This window comes from Macaca mulatta, chromosome 9 (assembly GCF_049350105.2).
Source record: "Macaca mulatta isolate MMU2019108-1 chromosome 9, T2T-MMU8v2.0, whole genome shotgun sequence".
In the NCBI taxonomy this organism is placed as follows: domain Eukaryota; kingdom Metazoa; phylum Chordata; class Mammalia; order Primates; family Cercopithecidae; genus Macaca; species Macaca mulatta.
In genome coordinates, this window is record NC_133414.1 from 14,365,122 (window position 1) to 14,381,991 (window position 16,870).

The 16,870-nt window shown below is 49.1% G+C and overlaps 1 protein-coding gene across 5 annotated transcripts in view; it reads left to right on the forward strand.

Annotated features, from left to right (window-relative positions):
- The window catches only part of CAMK1D (calcium/calmodulin dependent protein kinase ID), a 489,620-nt gene that overhangs the window by 462,083 nt on the left and 10,667 nt on the right, over positions 1–16,870 (forward strand). For all 5 annotated transcript variants that reach the window (XM_028825991.2, XM_028825993.2, XM_028825992.2 and 2 more), the window contains 3 exons: positions 6,008–6,120; positions 8,057–8,135; positions 16,513–16,600. In XM_028825991.2, the coding sequence (XP_028681824.1) occupies positions 6,008–6,120; positions 8,057–8,135; positions 16,513–16,600 (280 nt within the window). The remainder of the gene's footprint in view (positions 1–6,007; positions 6,121–8,056; positions 8,136–16,512; positions 16,601–16,870) is intronic.

A 16,870-nucleotide genomic window follows, 5' to 3' on the forward strand; every position in this document is an offset into this window, starting at 1 on the left:
AGGTTTCAGTGAGCCAAGATCACACAATGCACTCCAACCTGGGCAACAAGAGCAAAACTCCTTCTCAAAAAACAGACAAACAAACAAAAACAAAAACGAAAACTGTGAAATACTATTAAGATCCATATGGGGCTGGGTGTGGTGGCTCATGCCTGTAATCCCAGCAGTTTCGGAGCTTGAGGTGGGTGAATTGCTTGAGGCCAGGAGTTTCAGACCACCCTGGCCAACATGGTGAAACCCCATCTCTACTAAAAACACAAAAATTAGCTGGGTGTGGTGGTGCACACCTGTAATCCCAGCTACACAGGAGGCTGAGGCAGGAGAATTGCTTGAACCCAGCATGCAGAGGTTGCAGTGAGCCAAGATTGAGCCACTGCACTCCAACCTGGGCAACGGAGTGAGACTCTCTCTCCAAAAAAAAAAAAAAAATCCATACAGAAATACTTTTTAAAAATCACTGCCTGGTAATAGCCATCCCAACAGGTAGGAAGTGGCGTCTCCTTGTGGCTTTGATTTGCATTTCCCTGATGATTAATAATATTGAGCCTTTTTTCACATGCCTGTTGGCCATTTGTATGTCATTGACAGATCAAAAAGGCAAGGTCTGGGGAGGATTTGCAGGTGTAGACTCTATGGAAAACAGTGTGGCAATTCCTCAGAAGATTAAAAATAGAACTACCATATAATCTAGCAATTCCAAAAAAATGGAAATCAAGATATTGAAGAGAGATGAACACTCCCATGTTCATAGCAGCCTTATTCACAATAGCTGAATAGGTGGAAAAAAGCTAAGTGCCTATGAACATATGAGTGGATAAAGAAAACACGGTAGGTGCATACAATGGAATACTATTCAGCCTTTAAAAAGGAGAGAGTTCTGCAACATGTGAAACATGGGTGAACCTGGAGGACATTGACACAGTGCTAAGTGAAATAAGCTAGGCACAGGAAGACAGATACTGCATGATCCCACTTGGACAAAGTATCTAAAATAGTCAAACTCATAGAATGAAAGAGTGGAAATGGTGGCTGCCAGGGACTGGAGGGAGGGGCATGAGGAGTTACTAATCACTGGGCACATACAGTTTCAGTGAAGCAAGATAAATGTGTTTGAGAGACCTCCCGTGCTACACTGCACCTATAGTCAACAGTAGTGTAGTGTACACTTAAAGATGTGTTGGCCGGGCCTGGTGGCTCACGCCTGTAATCCCAGCACTTTGGAAGGCCGAGGTGGGTGGATCACGAGGGCAGGAGATCGAGACCATCCTGACTAACGAGGTGAAACCCCATCTCCACTAAAACACACACACACACACACACACACAAATTAGCCGGGCATGGTGGCGAGCACCTGTAGTCCCAGCCACTCAGGAGTCTGAGGCAGGAGAATGGCGTGAACCTGGGAGGTGGAGCTTGCAGTGAGCTGAGAGCCGAGATGGCGCGACTGCACTCCAGCCTGGGTGAAGAGTGAGACACCGTCTCAAAAAAAAAAAAAAAGATGTGTTAAGATGCCAGGCACAGTGGCTCACAACTGTAATCTCAGCACTTTGGGAGGCAGAGACAGGTGTTTGAGCCCAGGAGTTCGAGACCAGCCTAGGCAACATGGCAAAACCCTGTCTCTACAAAAATAAAAAAATTAGCTGGGCATGGTGGCATGCACTTGTAGTGCTAGCTACTTGGGAGGCTGAGGCAGGAGGATCTCTTGAGTCTGGGAGATGGGAGGGTGCTGTGAGCCAAGATTGCACCTCTGCACTCCAATCTGGGTGACAGAGAGAGACCCTGTCTCATTTAAAAAAAAAAAAAAAAAGTGTTAAGAGGGAGGATCACATGTTGAGTGTCCTTACCACAAAATAAAATATAACAGTCACCACCTGGTGTCCCACGTGGCTGTGGCTGGTACTCCCCTAGCACCACTGTTTTTTTATGGGAGTCTCACTTTGTTGCCCAGGCTGGAGTGCTGTGGTGTGATCTCAGCTCACTGCAACCTCCGCTTCCTGGGTTGAAGCGATTCTCCTGCCTCAGCCTCCCATATGTAGCTGGGATTATAGGCACCTGCCACCACGGCCAGCTAATTTGGGTATTTTTAGTAGAGACCGTGTTTCACCATGTTGGCCAGGCTGGTCTCAAACTCCTGACCTCAGGTGATCTGCTCACCTTGGCCTCCCAAAGTGCTGGGATTACAGGCGTGAGCCACTGTGCCTGGCCCAAGTAGCATCCTACTTGTTAGACCCTGCCTGTGGGAGCTGGGGGTGGAGAGACAGGGTCCCATCAGAGGGTTCCACTTGCACGTGCAGGGGCAGGTAGGGCCAACCAGACACCCCACAGAGAGAATGCAAAGTCAGATTGAAGCCCAAAGTTCAATTCTCGAGCCCCTCCCTTTAGTGCATGAGCAAAATGGTTAAGAACACAGGCCTAAAATCTGACAGAATAGGCTCAGGCCCTGATTTTGCTGCTTGTTGGTTTCTTCGCCTTTAAAATGAGGGATGTGTGAGGACTATATACGAAAAGAGAGGTCTGGGAACCACAAGGAATAGCACCCATGACCCTGGGCTTCATTGCAGCTGAGCTGTGAGCACCTCTAGACCCAAAGGACTGAGGGGAGGGAAAAAAGGCAGCAGGAAACATAGTAAGGTGTAAGAGTTCTTCCTGGAAGGTAGACCCGAGGCTGGGATGGAGGCAGTGAAGAGTGCTTTGAAGTTGAATTGCCTTGATTGGGTGTGACAGTTGCAAATGCCAGTGTTATTCTGAATCAAGAACTTTGAAGCCTAGAAAAATTGGGAAAGGCATTATTGCCTTTGAGGACCCTTGGCGATATAATTTGTAGATTATTTAAAGGGTTGGATATGTAAAAGAAGCCACATTTCTGGAACATTTGTAAATAACCCTGGGATTACCAGTGTGAGTGGGTGGCCCCGTGGTCACAGAAGTCCTCCGTGTATCAAGTAAAACAGCCCAAGGCTGTTACTTCTCCTCTTAGATCACCTCCACGCAAACCTGCTAATGACATAGCTTGGCCAGGGAGCTCTCTGAAATTTCTAGATCTAAGGAAGATTTTGTAACTTCTGTTTGTCCTTCTGTTATTTTACATCCTTATTTTTAAATCTTTTCTCTTAATTTTAACTTACTTAGGCTCCAAGCTCAATCCATTTCCTTTTCCCGTGTCCTCAGTATAGCTGCACAAACACAATATCCTATAATACGAAAATTCGGAAACAAAAAAGAGCTAAGGCCAGAAGAAACTGGAATATACATTTAAAAAAATTGGCACCTGGAGAATAAATGTTTCTCGGAATTTTCTTAAAGAATTTTTTCCTTGCAAAGAAAGCCAAACCCTGAAGAAAAACACACGCGGTTGTAAATAAACAAAAACCTCACATATCTAGAATTTAGGTTTTTTTCCAAGATGAACTAACATTTTGTTCTGTCAGCGTTTCCTAATATGCACATTTCATTTTGCCTGAATCCTCATCGTGGGAGAAATGGACAGACCCATCTCAGAGCTCCAGGATTTCCGCGGGCAGTGAGCTATGTGCCTGGTGGTTTCGGAAGCCCTGGCTCTTGCTCATTTCACCAAAAGCAGCACATCTTTAGAAATGAAATTTTCCAGGCTCTTAGCCCCTAAAGCAACCTTGTGGGGAGAGATTATTTTGATTCTTCTGGGCCCACAGAATGTCTCACAGCCTTTAAAAATGTCATCAGGCACACCCCTGCGCAGCGGTGGCTGGCGATGCGCGTCCCACGGGAGGAACAGCTGAGGAATGGCGGTACCAAGTTTGTGTTTCCAACCTGTATTGCATTTCTTATGTGCTGACAGTCTAATCCCTCGCAGTCCTGCAGTCTGTTGATTCTTGTTAATTTGTTCTCATTAGACTAGTCCCTAGGCTGTGGCTATGTTGATCTATGTGATACAATTCAGGGCTTGTTTGGGTCAGAACTCCCACCATGGGACAAGGGTGGTGGCTCACACCTGTAATCCCAGCACTTGGGAGGCCGAGGAGGGTGGATCACCTGAGGTCAGGAGTTCGAGACCAGCCTGACCAACATAGAGAGACTCCATCTCTACTAAAAATACAAAAACTGGCCAGGCACGGTGGCTCACGCCTGTAATCCCAGCACTTTGAGAGGCCGAGGCGGGTGGATCACGAGGTCAGGAGATCGAGACCATCCTGGCTAACATGGTGAAACCCTGTCTCTACTAAAAATACAAAAAATTAGCCGGGCTTGGTGGCAGGTGCCTGTAGTCCCAGCTACTTGGGAGGCTGAGGCAGGAGAAGGGTGTGAACCTGGGTGGTAGAGCTTGCAGTGAGCCGAGACCACACCGCTGTACTCCAGCCTGGGTGACAGAGCGAGACTCCGTCTCACAAAAAAAAAAAAGAAAAAAAAATTAGCACAACATGCTGGCAGGCGCCTGTAATCTGCTACTCGGGAGGCTGAGGCAGAATTGCTGGAACCCAGGAGGTGGAGGTTGCAGTGAGCTGTGATCACGCCATTGCACTCCAGCCTGGGTGACAGAGGGAGACTCCCATCTCAAGAAAGAAAAAATAAATAAATAAACTGCCACCGTGGCTGCCAGCCTCTGGGTTGTCGCAGCCCAAGAAGCAAGTTCTGTACCACGCAGCATTGCCCCTGGCCTTCTGGAATCAAGCACCGTCTTCCTGCAGCCTTAGGCCCACCTCTTCCTGGCCGTCCAGTGCCAACCAAGGCCAGCCCCTGCCTCCACATGGGCCCCAAGCATGTTCTAGGTTTTTTCCTGAGTGTTTTAGCCAGCCAAACTGAATCACAGAGCCACAGTATCTTCAAGCTGGAAAAAATAAGAGGAATTTTCTAGGCCAGCCCTTCGTGTTTTCAGGGAAGGAAATTTTGGTCCAAAAAAATGCATCAGTGGTAAAAGTAGCATTGAAACTGATTTCAGAACTGGAATGAGAATCCATGATTTTATGGAACAAATTGTAGTGGGTCTAATTAATGAGAATTTCCACTCCCATTACATGTGTCAGATGACTGTTGTCCCACCGGAACTCTAAATTAGAAGTCACTTGCACCAGCATCAATATGATCCGTTAAAAATCAACCTTGAAATGGTTCCATGGCAAAATGGGTAGTATTATGCTATTGCAGTCTTACAACGTGTGTCAGCCCTGCTAATACTTACTGCATGTTAGTGGGCAGAACCACAACCCTCCACGTACCCAGTTTGGGCATGGCAGCGTGCTCATGTGCAGGTTATGTGCGTGACAATGTGCAGGTTATGGTGTCTTGTGGCAACTTGATACTCAAGGTCATAAAATTTCATTTTCTTCCTCTGATGATTTCTGAAATAAAATGAACCTGGAAGGGCCCTGAAACGGATATTAAACATATATTTTGTTGGTTTTCTCCATCAGCTCATCCTCTGTTAGGAACAGTATTACAGACAGTAAGATCAATAACGTGTATGTGAAGAAGGCTGTCCAGTAGGTTTTTAGGGTGTCTGGGACTCTGTGGTTAATTCTGTGCAGAGTTAAGGGGGACTTCGATAGTTATATTTACCTTTGATCATGACCTGAGTTGACCCTTTTGGCTATTCATGACATCGCAGTTTTACTCCTGTGCTGCCTATGCCTGTGGGATGTGTGCTTTTTTGAGACAGAGTCTCACTGTGTCGCCAAGGCTAGAGTGCAGTGGTGCAGTCTTGGCTCATTGCTCAGCCTCCCATCTCAGCCTCCCACCTCAGCCTCCCAAGTAGCTGGGATTACAGGCGCCGGCCACCACAGCCAGCTAATTTTTTTTTTGTATTTTTTAGTAGAGACGAGGTTTCGCCATGTTGGTCAGGCTGGTCTCGAACTGCTGGCCTCAAGTGATCTGCCTGCCTTGGCCTCCTGAAGTGCTGGGATTACCAGTGTGAGCCACGGTGCTTTGCCAGATTTTCTTAATCTCAGTTGGTAATGTCTCTTCCTTCCAGGCAAAGTGTCAAATCACCACATTGGATATGCAGATGTTCCAGCTTTTACTCCATTTTGTCTTCCAGGCTCTGCGGCTACCCTCCTTTTTATGATGAAAATGACTCCAAGCTCTTTGAGCAGATCCTCAAGGCAGAATATGAGTTTGACTCTCCCTACTGGGATGACATCTCTGACTCTGGTAGGTCTCCCACAGGCAGCTCCCAGTGGGCGGCCCCTGTGACACACCCAGACCACATGACCCTGACAGGCCCAGGGGACCGTGGGCGGCTCAGAACAGTCCTGAGGGTCCTGTCTTGGTTGACTGCTGTAACGAGATACCATAGACTGGGTGGCTCAAACAGCAAACATTTATTCCTCACAGCTCTGGAGGCTGGGAAGTCCAAGATCAAGTCGCCAGCACATTGAGTATCTGGTGAGGGCCCACTTTCTGGTTCATAGACTGCTGTCTTCTCACTGTGTCCTTCTCACCGTATCCTCACATGGCAAAAGGATCAAGAGAACTCTCTCAAGTCTCTTTGATAAGGGCACTAATCTCATTCATGAGGGCTGCATCCTCATGACCTAATTACCCCCAAAAGGTCCTATCTCCAAATACCATCACATAGGTTGGAATTTCAGCCTATGAACTGTGGGGTGTTAACACCCTCACAGCACACAGTTCACAACGGCTCTCAGGAAGCTTCATGAGCTACATATTTGGGTTTGACCTGCAAAGAAAGAGGACAAGCTTGGGACATCTGACTCGAGCCACGCTGAGAGATGGGGACTCACTCATCCACCTCTCCTAGCCACGCCCTGTTCTGGGTGCTCTAGGAGTGAACCAATAGTAGCTAAGATTTATTGAGCGCTGACTGTATGCTGAGCACAAGACGCTCTGTATGTGTGCTACCTCACTCAGTCCTCAGGACAGCCTGTCAGGCGGGTATTACTATTATCCCCATTTGACAGATGAGGAAACCGAGGCTCCAGAAGGTGAAATAACTTGACCAAAATCATACAACTAGTAAGTGGCAGAGCTGGGATTTGAAATGCCACACTGAAACATTCCTAGGGAAGTTCACTGTTCTTCCTCAGGGATAAAGATCAAAACCAAGGCCTGTGTAAATTAATGAAATCTTTCTGAGCCTCCGTTTCCTCGCTGGTAAGATGAAACTGGTAACAATATTCCATCTACCGTAGAGCATAGCAGAAGGATGAAACGAGATCATGAATGGGACAATGTGTTATGGTCTCTGTGAGCTATTCAAAGAGACCATTTTATTATCTGTGTTACTTCCTCCTGAGTGGAAATGCCTTGGTTTCATCTTCAATCGTCCAAAACCTGGGCCCAGAGTATAGTTGTACAAGGCTTACAGGAAAGAGCCACATAGGAAATATTTTCCTTCTGACCTCAGAAGAGCACAGCCTTCCCCCAGAAGCCCAGTCCTGTGGGCATTGAGGGGCCACACCCTGCAGTGCAGCAGGTTTTGGACCTGACCCATGAGGTCATCAGTTCTGCCACCCGGCCCCTCACTTTCCCAGGGTCTCCTGCTTCTGGGCCATCCTTTCTCCTGGGCTGCCAGGTACTCCCCACTTCCCCCAGCAGGGCACAGCTCACTGCTTTGCAGTTGCCTGCTCCAGGGTTTGTAATAGCCCAAGTAGGCCACACGTGGTGCTTTCTGGGGCTTGGTATCCACAGCACCTAGCTCAGGACCTGGTGGGCTAAGCAGGCACTCAGCAGGTTTAGTTGATTCAGCCACATCTAACATATGGAGATGATGTCACCAAAACAGTTCTCTAAGGCAGTGATGGCCTAATTAGAGGCACATGATTACAAAGATACTTCTCTCCTCTCAACCGAAGGTGTCACTAGCCACTAGAAGTAAGGGCCTTGGAGCTGGAAGTCAGGGTCACAGGCGGCCTCCTCACTACTGGGTCACCCTAGAGTGCCAAGCCCTAGCCTTCCTTTTCCCCACATGCTGGTGCCTTTGTGTCCAAGGTACAGTAGTCTCTGTGGAGGGCTGGTCTCATGTTTTTCGTGCTATACGCGCTCCTCCTGAAGACCTGGTGGAATCATAATTGTCACATCTCAAGTCGCGAAGTGACTCCTTCCCTTGTGCCTTCTTTTTGAACAGCAAAAGACTTCATTCGGAACCTGATGGAGAAGGACCCAAATAAAAGATACACGTGTGAGCAGGCAGCTCGGCACCCATGGTAAGGAAAAGCACCTGCTCAGCAGACCGTGCCATTTAATGCCACCCAGAGGGGCATGAAACTTCCTGTAGGCTATTGTCATTTATGAAATCCACACAGGATTATTACAAAGTTCATTTCATTCTGGCCGGTGACTTTCCTCCTCTCCCCAAGCCAGCATTTGAACTCTTGTGCCCCCAGGACACAGCTTCCGGAAGCACCATGAGAAGTTAGTATGTGCATTCGTCCATTTTCACGCTGCTAATAAAGACATACCCGAGGCCGGGCGCGGTGGCTCACGCCTGTAATCCCAGCACTTTGGGAGGCCGAGGTGGGCGGATCACCTGAGGTCAGGAGTTTGAGACCAGCCTGGCTAACATGGTGAAACCCCATTTCTACTAAAAATACAAAAAAATTAGCTGGGCATGGTGGCTTGCGCCTATAATCCCAGCTACTTGCGAGGCGGAGGCAGGAGAATCGCTTGAACTTGGGAGGCAAAGGTTGCAGTGAGCCAAGATCGCGCCATTGCACTCCAGCTTGGGCAACAAGAGCGAAACCGTGTCTCAGGGAAAAAAAAAAAAGATATACCCAAGACTGGGCAATTTACAAAAGAAGGAGGTTTCACTGGACTCACAGTTCCACATGGCTGGGGAGGCCTCACAATCATGGTGGAAGGCAAGGAGTAGCAAGTTGTATCTTACATGGATGGGAGCAGGCAAAAAGAGAGAGCTTGTGCAGGCGAACACTCCTCTCTATGAAATCATCATATCTTGTGAGAGACTTACTCACTATCACAAGAACAGCACAGGAAAGACTTGCCTCCGTGATTCGATTCGATTACCTCCCACCAGGTCCCTCCCACAACACGTGGGAATTCAAGATGAGATTTGGATGGGGACACAGCCAGACCGTATCAGTAAGCAAAAGATCGCGACTTTTGCACTTTACAGAAAGTCTTTAGAGATATTTAGAGATTTAGAGGTAATCGTCCAATGAGGCATTACGATCAGAGTTTTATTCCTTGAGTTTATTATTAGGTAGTTAAATGAAGTTACATTTTTTTTTCCTTTTAAGATGCTTTTCATATTTGTGTTTCTTCAACTCGAGAGGGACTAATTGATAGTTCATGGTATTCTACACATTTTCAGCAGTGGGCGTGAGGCTACCTTGCTTTTGTGCCACTAATTTAGAAACCAGCTTCACTATCAGCTAGCTGCAATGCTAGGTTTACACTTTTGTGAGCCTCTGTTTCCTTGTTATTAAAATGAGAATAACAATACCTAATTCGCAGGGCTGACATAAGAAATACCAAAGATAATGCATGTAGAGGGTTTAGCACAGAAACCCTCTGGTGCATCAGAAATGCTTAAGTTAATTGTAGCGATTGTTTTGTTTTGTTTTGCTTTTTTGTTTGGTTTTGTTTTTGAGATGGAGGCTCTGTCACCCAGGCTGGAGTGCAGTGCTGCAATCTCGGCTTACTGCTGCCTCCACCTCCCAGATTCAAGGGATTCTCGTGCCTCAGCCTCCCAAGCAGCTTTGATTAACAGGCACCACCATGTCCAGCCAATTTTTTGTATTTTTAGTAGAGACAGGTTTTGCCATGTTGGCCGGGGTGGTCTCGAACTCCTGACCTCAGGTGATCCCTCCACCTCGGCCTCCCAAAGTGCTGGGATTACAGGTGTGAGCCACTGCGCCAGCCTGTAGTGATTGTTATGTAAGCACCACAAGCATCCATTGTGAAACAAATGCCGAGAGTCATAAAATACCAAAGATAATGAAAATAAATAGACAAAACCTTGAGATCAGGAGAAAATCCCCCTAAAAATCACTCCAGAAAACCATCCCCCTGTGTACCCCGCCATCCTCTGTAGCGTTTCCCCTGGGGTCTTGTGTGCTGGTCAGCCTTCTAAAGGGACCTGCTCACAGGCAATGTCCTGACCCCATTTCACAGTATTTCAGTGTATAACACCTGTCATTAATTGACTGTCTATTATATTCCAGCCCTGGGCTAATTGCGCTAATGTATTCTCTTTTTCCTTCATAATAACCCTGTGAAGTTGTATTTTCATTTCAGAAATAAAGAAATAGAGAGATGTCCGGGAGTGGTGGCTCACACCTGTAATCCCAGCACTTTGGGAGGCCAAGGCGGGTAGGCCACTTGAGGTTAGGAGTTCGAGACCAACCTGGCCAACATGGTGAAACCCCATGTCTACTAAAAATACAAAAATTAGCCAGACATGGTGGTGTGTGCCTGTAATCCCAGCTACTGGGGAGGCTGAGGCCTAGAAATCACGTGAACCTGGGAGACAGAGCTTGCAGTGAGCAAAGATGGTGCCTCTGCACTCCAGCCTGGGCCACAGAGGGAGACTCCGTCTCAAAAAAAAAAAAAGATAAATTAACTTAACCGAGACTACACAGCTAGCTAATAGCAAAGCCAGGATTCCAGTCAAAACTATCTGATTCCAAAATGAATTCTCTTCACCATCACACTGGAAGGAGAAGAAAAGAGGAAGAAAGGAAAGGCTTGGGGGAGAAGGAAAGAATGTTCTGAAGAAGTGGACAGTTGTGATTGTGTATCGTCTTGATTTTGTTTAAGTCACTTTGGGCTGTAGTCAAAAGTATGCGACGAGAAAGGTAATAATGGTTTTCTGACTTTATAAACATTAGACCTTTAAAGCTGAAAGACTTTGAGATTTATCTTATAAAGAATGAAAATGACCTCAATAAAAAAGGGAGGGTTATGAGCCTAGTGCTTGTTGATAATCCATACTTGCTCTGTAGAAGGTAAGAAAAAGGCCAGTTAACACCTGCTCTGTCCTTCACCAAACATTTTGGAAAAAACAAAGAAGGGAGAGGTCCATTTTCCTGAGGAGGCTGGGAGAGGGGCACAGAGGGCCCAGCAGGAGGCGGTGCCCATGCCGAGTGCCACACCATGAGAAGGCTTTCCCCAGGCCAGCGGGAAGAGGAGTGGATTCCAGGCAGATGAGCATCTGGGCCTACAACATGGGAGCTGAAAACTGCACGTGCGTTCATGGTGCCATGAACATGTGGTATTCCAGAGTAGGAGAAGACGGAGGAGGCAGGAAATGAGACTGGGAAGGAGGGTGGGAACTTGCAGGCAGGGCAGCGGCCTGGCCTGGCCTGGCCTGGCCTGGCCTGCTTGGCTTCAAGTCCTGGCTTCACCACTCACTACCCATGTGGATGAGCTCCTAAGCCCTTTGGGCTGCCCCTGTAGATTCAGATCTTGAATAACAATAATACAGACCCCGCAGGACTTTTCAAGGGGTTATGTGAGATAATACGTGTGACAAAGAAGAAGCGTTGCACCGGACACGTCTGTGATACCTACAGGCTGCCATTAATTGATGACTCTACCAAGGAATTTGTACCTTTCCCTTGGGCAGTGGGGTCCCTGACATCTCTTAGGCAGGGTGCTCAGGTTTGATTTTAGAAAACCCCATCTGGTGGGAGATGGGGTGTGGGAATGTGGCTGGAAGGTGCGGCCTAGAGGCGGAAAGGGGGATGGCCCAGAGGAGGCTGACCATGGCCTGCGCGGGGCAGCATGGCAGGGATGGGGCGGGGCGGGGAGGACTGTGAGTGACTGTCAGGGACGGAGAAGCCACGGGGTTTGGGCAGAGCAGTGGCAGGGTGAGGTGAGGACGAGAAGGGTCTAGGATTATTTCCAAGTTTCCAGCTTAAGGGCCTGGGGGGATGATTGTGCTAGGAGGAGGGGCAGGCTTGGAAGAGTGAGTTCAGCCTGGGCCACACTGGACCAGAGGTGCTGGGAGCCGTCTCAGTCGAGACCCATGGTGGGCGCTCTGCTGACTGAGTCAGGAGTCCAGGAAAGAGGTCAAGCTAGAGACAAAGACTTCCGAGTCCTCAGCCTATGTCACATCACAAGACGTCACAGCATGTGAGCCTATCAGTGCTTTATCATTTTTACCGTACAGTTTGTATTTTTTTTTTTTTTCTTTTGAGACAGAGTCTCACTCTGTCACCAGGCTGGAGTGCAGTGGTGTGATCTCGGCTCACTGCAACCTCTGCCTCCCAGGTTCAAGTGATTCTCCTACCTCAGCCTCCCAAGTAGCTGCGATTACAGGTGCACGCCACCACGCCCAGCTAATTTTTTGTGTTTTTAGTACAGACAGGGTTTCACCATGTTGGCCAGGATAGTCTCAATCTCCTGACCTCAGCCTCCCACAGTGCTGGGATTACAGGCGTGAGCCACCGTGCCCAGCCTACAGTACATTTTAAACCTCCCAAGAAGTCAAACCCTGGAAAATGATGAAAACTAATGCACTTGACCTAAGCGTTGCTGAAACTCTCGCTTGCCTGCATTTATGATAGACTTGTCTCTTTCATGTAAAATTGCCAGGGAAAAGGAGAACACAGATTCAGGTGAGAGCTGGCGGAATGTGGAGTCGTTCCTCCGGGGGCCCCGCCTCATCAGCGGCGTCATTCTGGAAGCTGTGGTCTCTGCACATCCCTAACACCCTGAGAGCATCATCTCTTATTCCACACTTGCTCTTCCAATTTCATCAGGGCCACCAAGGGCGGGGGAGGCCTTGGCAATCACAGACACCTTCCTTAGCGCCCAGACCAGTCCAGACAGGAGAGGGCTCTTCTCAAAGCTCCCCCTTGGAAGGCAGCCGGCCTCTTAGGAGATGGTTCCCGCCCCTTTCACTGAGGATGGCCGTTCTCTCTGTGGTGTGTGCTCAGGTCCCAACAGGCTGCTGCCTGATGGCCACAGTGTAGGGAATGGCCAGGACCAGGATGGGAACCCAGGCCCCGTTACAGGGCAGCCCTGGCCAGAGCTCATTCCACCAGCTCAGTGGTTCTGAGCATTCAGCTCTAGGCTCATTGATAAGCAAACTGAAGTGATAAGAAAGAGACACCGAGAGCAAGAGATTAATTTATTTTAAGGATTTAAGCCTGTTTCATTCAGTTGTGGGGACCAGCAAATCAAACATTTGCAGGGCAGGGCAGCAGGCTGGAGACCCAGGGAAGAGCTGATGTTGCAGCTCAAGTCCGAAGGCAGCCTGGAGACAGCAGTTCCTCTTCCTGTTTTTCATGAGGGCTGTCAACTGATTGGACGAGGTCCACGCGTGGCATGGACTCTAGTCGGTTTGACTCAAAGTCTACCAATTGAAATGTTCATGTCATCTCAAAAATACTTTCCCAGCAACATCAGGCTAGTATTTGGCCAAATATCTGGGTACTGTGGCCTAACCAAGTAGCCAAGTTCATGTTCCTGAATGTTCACCAAACCTCCGCTCCTGTCTTCTGGACTCCAGGCACCTGAGCTCCGGTTGGCTGTAGAAATTAGGAGGTGGCCCAGGACTGGCAAGTGCTGTCTTGGATATACGTCAGGCAGCACCAAGCCCATCTTGAGCAGGTGGCTGGAAAAACACAGACTCAGAGCCAGGAAGGTAGAAGACACCACACACAAAACACAAAAGCATGAAAGGCAAGGGAGACTATGCTATGGGCCGCGAGCAGTGGATAGTGGGATAGGCTGTAAAAGGTGTGATTATGTAAATGCCATCTGCATTGTTCTTGTAGGTGTTAAAACCAGAAAACTGACCAGGTGTGGTGGCTCATGCCTGTAATCCCAGCACTTTGGGAGGCCAAGGCAGGCGGATCACTGGAGATCAGGAGTTCGAGACCAGCCTGGCCAGTATGGTGAAACCCTGTCTCTACTAAAAACACAAAAATGAGCCTGGCATGGTGGCGCATGCCTGTAATCCTAGCTACTCGAGAGATTCAGGCAGGAGAATCACCTGAACCCAGAGGCAGAGGTTGTGGTGAGCCAAGATTGCACCACTGCCCTCCAGCCTGGGCGACAGAGTAAGACCCTATCTCAAAAAAAAAAAAACAAAAAACAAAAATAAAAAAACAACAAAAACAAGAAAACAGAAAAGCAAGGGAGACATGAATGAAGTATGTTCACCTATAGCGTTGCCTAAGTGTGTGTATACAGATTTCTAAAGCAATCCTGCTGTATCAGAAGCATTGACCACTAGGATCCCTTCCAATGTTTAGACTCCATGCCACCGGTTTTGTTGGCGAAGCGTGCTGAAGTTAGTGACACTGAGCATCAGCGCTGTCCTGATGTTACTATTGCAAGTTTCCCAGCTTATCATGAGCAGGGGTCGCTGTTGTCACTGCAGCTTGTATCTGAGGAGGGCCAGGGTGTGCTCTTGTGGCCTGAGGTGGCTGCACTGCTGCAGGAAGACGGTGTGACACAGAGCCTGGGGACCACCTTCTGCCCAGCTGGACTCCCCACTGCTGCACAGCCCAGGACTGTGGGAAATGAGCATGAAACATTTCTAAAATAATTAGAAGCTTCTGTTTTCTTACATCTGGGCCCCTGTGAACCCACAGATAGAGCATGGGACACAGAGTACAGGCAGCAGGCCGCGGGCCATGGTGTCTGAGACCACACTGCGGACAGACAGGTGGACCCCGAGGCCCAGAGTCTCCCCGACCCCAGCACCAGCCTGTTTGCTTTGGAGCCTGGCTCTGCCCTGCAGCCGTGCTCAGCCTGAGGAATTCCGGACTCCCCACCGCTTTGGCCTTGTCGTTTCTGAGAAAGAGCTGGCCACTGCAAGCTCGGACTGGCGTCCTTGTCTCAGGATGTAGCTTTTCAATAGCGTCCAGGAGGAATCACTCCCTTGGCCTCTCCAGGAGAAAAATCTTCATCAGGATATCTCCCATTCTCTCATCCTCCTTGTCTTGTTACTCTTGTTTCAGACGTAGCTGCCCATTCAAATACACTGTTTCTGTTTCAGGAATATGTGTCTGGGAAGGAAGGCAGTTGACAGTTGTTGGAAATGGAAACCTGGTTCGCTTAAGATATTTCCTGCGCGTCCTCTTGGCTGCGTGTTTGCAGCCCTGCTGGGAAAAGGTGGTGGGGGAGAGTTGTTTTGGGCTGGGAACATCAGCCTGGATTCTAAACTTAGGCCAGCCTGGCACCGATTTTATATCAACTCTGTCCACCCCGTTTGCAGTCCTGACGGGAAAGGAAGTCTGGCTGGGATGCTCTCTTGTCTGAATATGCCTGAGCTACGTTCCTTTCATCTCCTGAAGTAGTTGGAAGTGACAGGTTGCCGTGTCTGGGCTGTTTTGTGTCCAGGGCAGTCAGTGTCTGAGGGGTGAGAGGTTTCCTCCCTTTACCAGTTACCTTCCAGCCTGTAAAATTGGTCCCTGACTCTGATCCCCTTAACCTCTGCAAGATTCATGAAATTCTTTCTTAGGTGTCAGATACTGCTAACCCAGAATTGAATAGTTTGACGCTTAGAGGGAAGGGAAGAGGGAAGGATCAAAGTCCAGGAAAGACTGAGAGCAGAGCGCAGCGGCGCTGGGGGAAAGGCCAAGTGGCTGCCTGTAGGCAGAGGAGGAGGCTGTGATCGAGAAGGGCGTGCGTGAGGGAGGGAAGAGCTGGGAGACTGCCAGGTAGTTCTCAGCCTGGAGACTGTGAGCCGAGAGAGAGGGGGAGGCTGTAAGACCCAAGAAAGAGACAGCAGAGGGAGGAAAGAGTGGGATGGAGGGTAGTGTCAGGAGAGAAGGCCAGGAGCAAACCTAAGTTCTTCCCTGCTCGTGGCAGGCTCAGCAATCAGCTAGAGTTAAATCAAAGCTTACCCGGGGCTGCCAGGGCTCAGGTGAATGCCGAGTGGATGCCGTCCTTGAAGTTCTGTGAATTTCTAGGAGATGCAGGGGTGGAGGATGCACCAGGCGGGGTTGAGTGGAGCTGGGAATCCTGTCACCCAGCACGGAGCAGGTGGGGGGCATGGCCTCGCAGGTGTTGCCGAGCAGCATATGGCAGGGCTCAGCTCTGCTGAGATGAAGCTGAGAGCCCACGGGTGTGAGTGGTGCCCTGGGACCTGAGCCCCTGGGGAAGGCAGAGAGGAGGGACCTCGGGTCTGAGGAAGCTGGGAAGCAAGGCTAGGAAGGGGTCTGGTGGTGAGACCAGTTGGGGAACAAGTGTGAGACCTCGGAGGTGGTGCATCGTGGCTCCAAAGCTTGTGTGGAGGCACAGGGGGTGAGGGGGAGGGAGAAGGATGGAGAACACTGTCACTGTGGATTCTGATGTTGCAGGAATTGGGGTCAAAGAAAGAAAAAGGGAGAGCCAGGGAGTAGTCGACCAGGAGGGTGCTGGCAGGTCTGGGGAGGGTACAGAGTGTAGAAGCTGGGATAGGACTTTGGGGTGAGGGATAAGAATGGGTGGGTTTAGGGGATGGCCAGGTGATGACATCAGCAGCCTGGAAGGGCAGTGGCCAGCCACCCTGTCCCCGACTGGGCCTTGGCTCTCCTGAGGCTAAGGTGAGAGTCCCCTTTATGGGACGCAGTGTCAGGGCCCAGAAGAAGTACTTCAGAGAAGCGCCTTTGCCTGTTTCAGGATCGCTGGTGACACAGCCCTCAACAAAAACATCCACGAGTCCGTCAGCGCCCAGATCCGGAAGAACTTCGCCAAGAGCAAATGGAGAGTAAGTGTGAAGTGTACGAAATTCCCCGCGGATTAACCCCCTCGTGACACTGGCCCTCCAATCTGAGCATTTCTGAAATCCCCAGAACCTCACCTGAATAATTTTGCTAATTTTAAACACAAGTAGTGAAGACTTGGACTATTACAGTGTAAGAGGGATGGAGTGTGCAATTCAACACTTCCCTGTGTGATCAAAAACAGCCATAGTGCCAGCTCTTCCTCATCTGCTGTTCCTTAACCAACATCACCCGTGTCTTTCTTCATCTTGCTA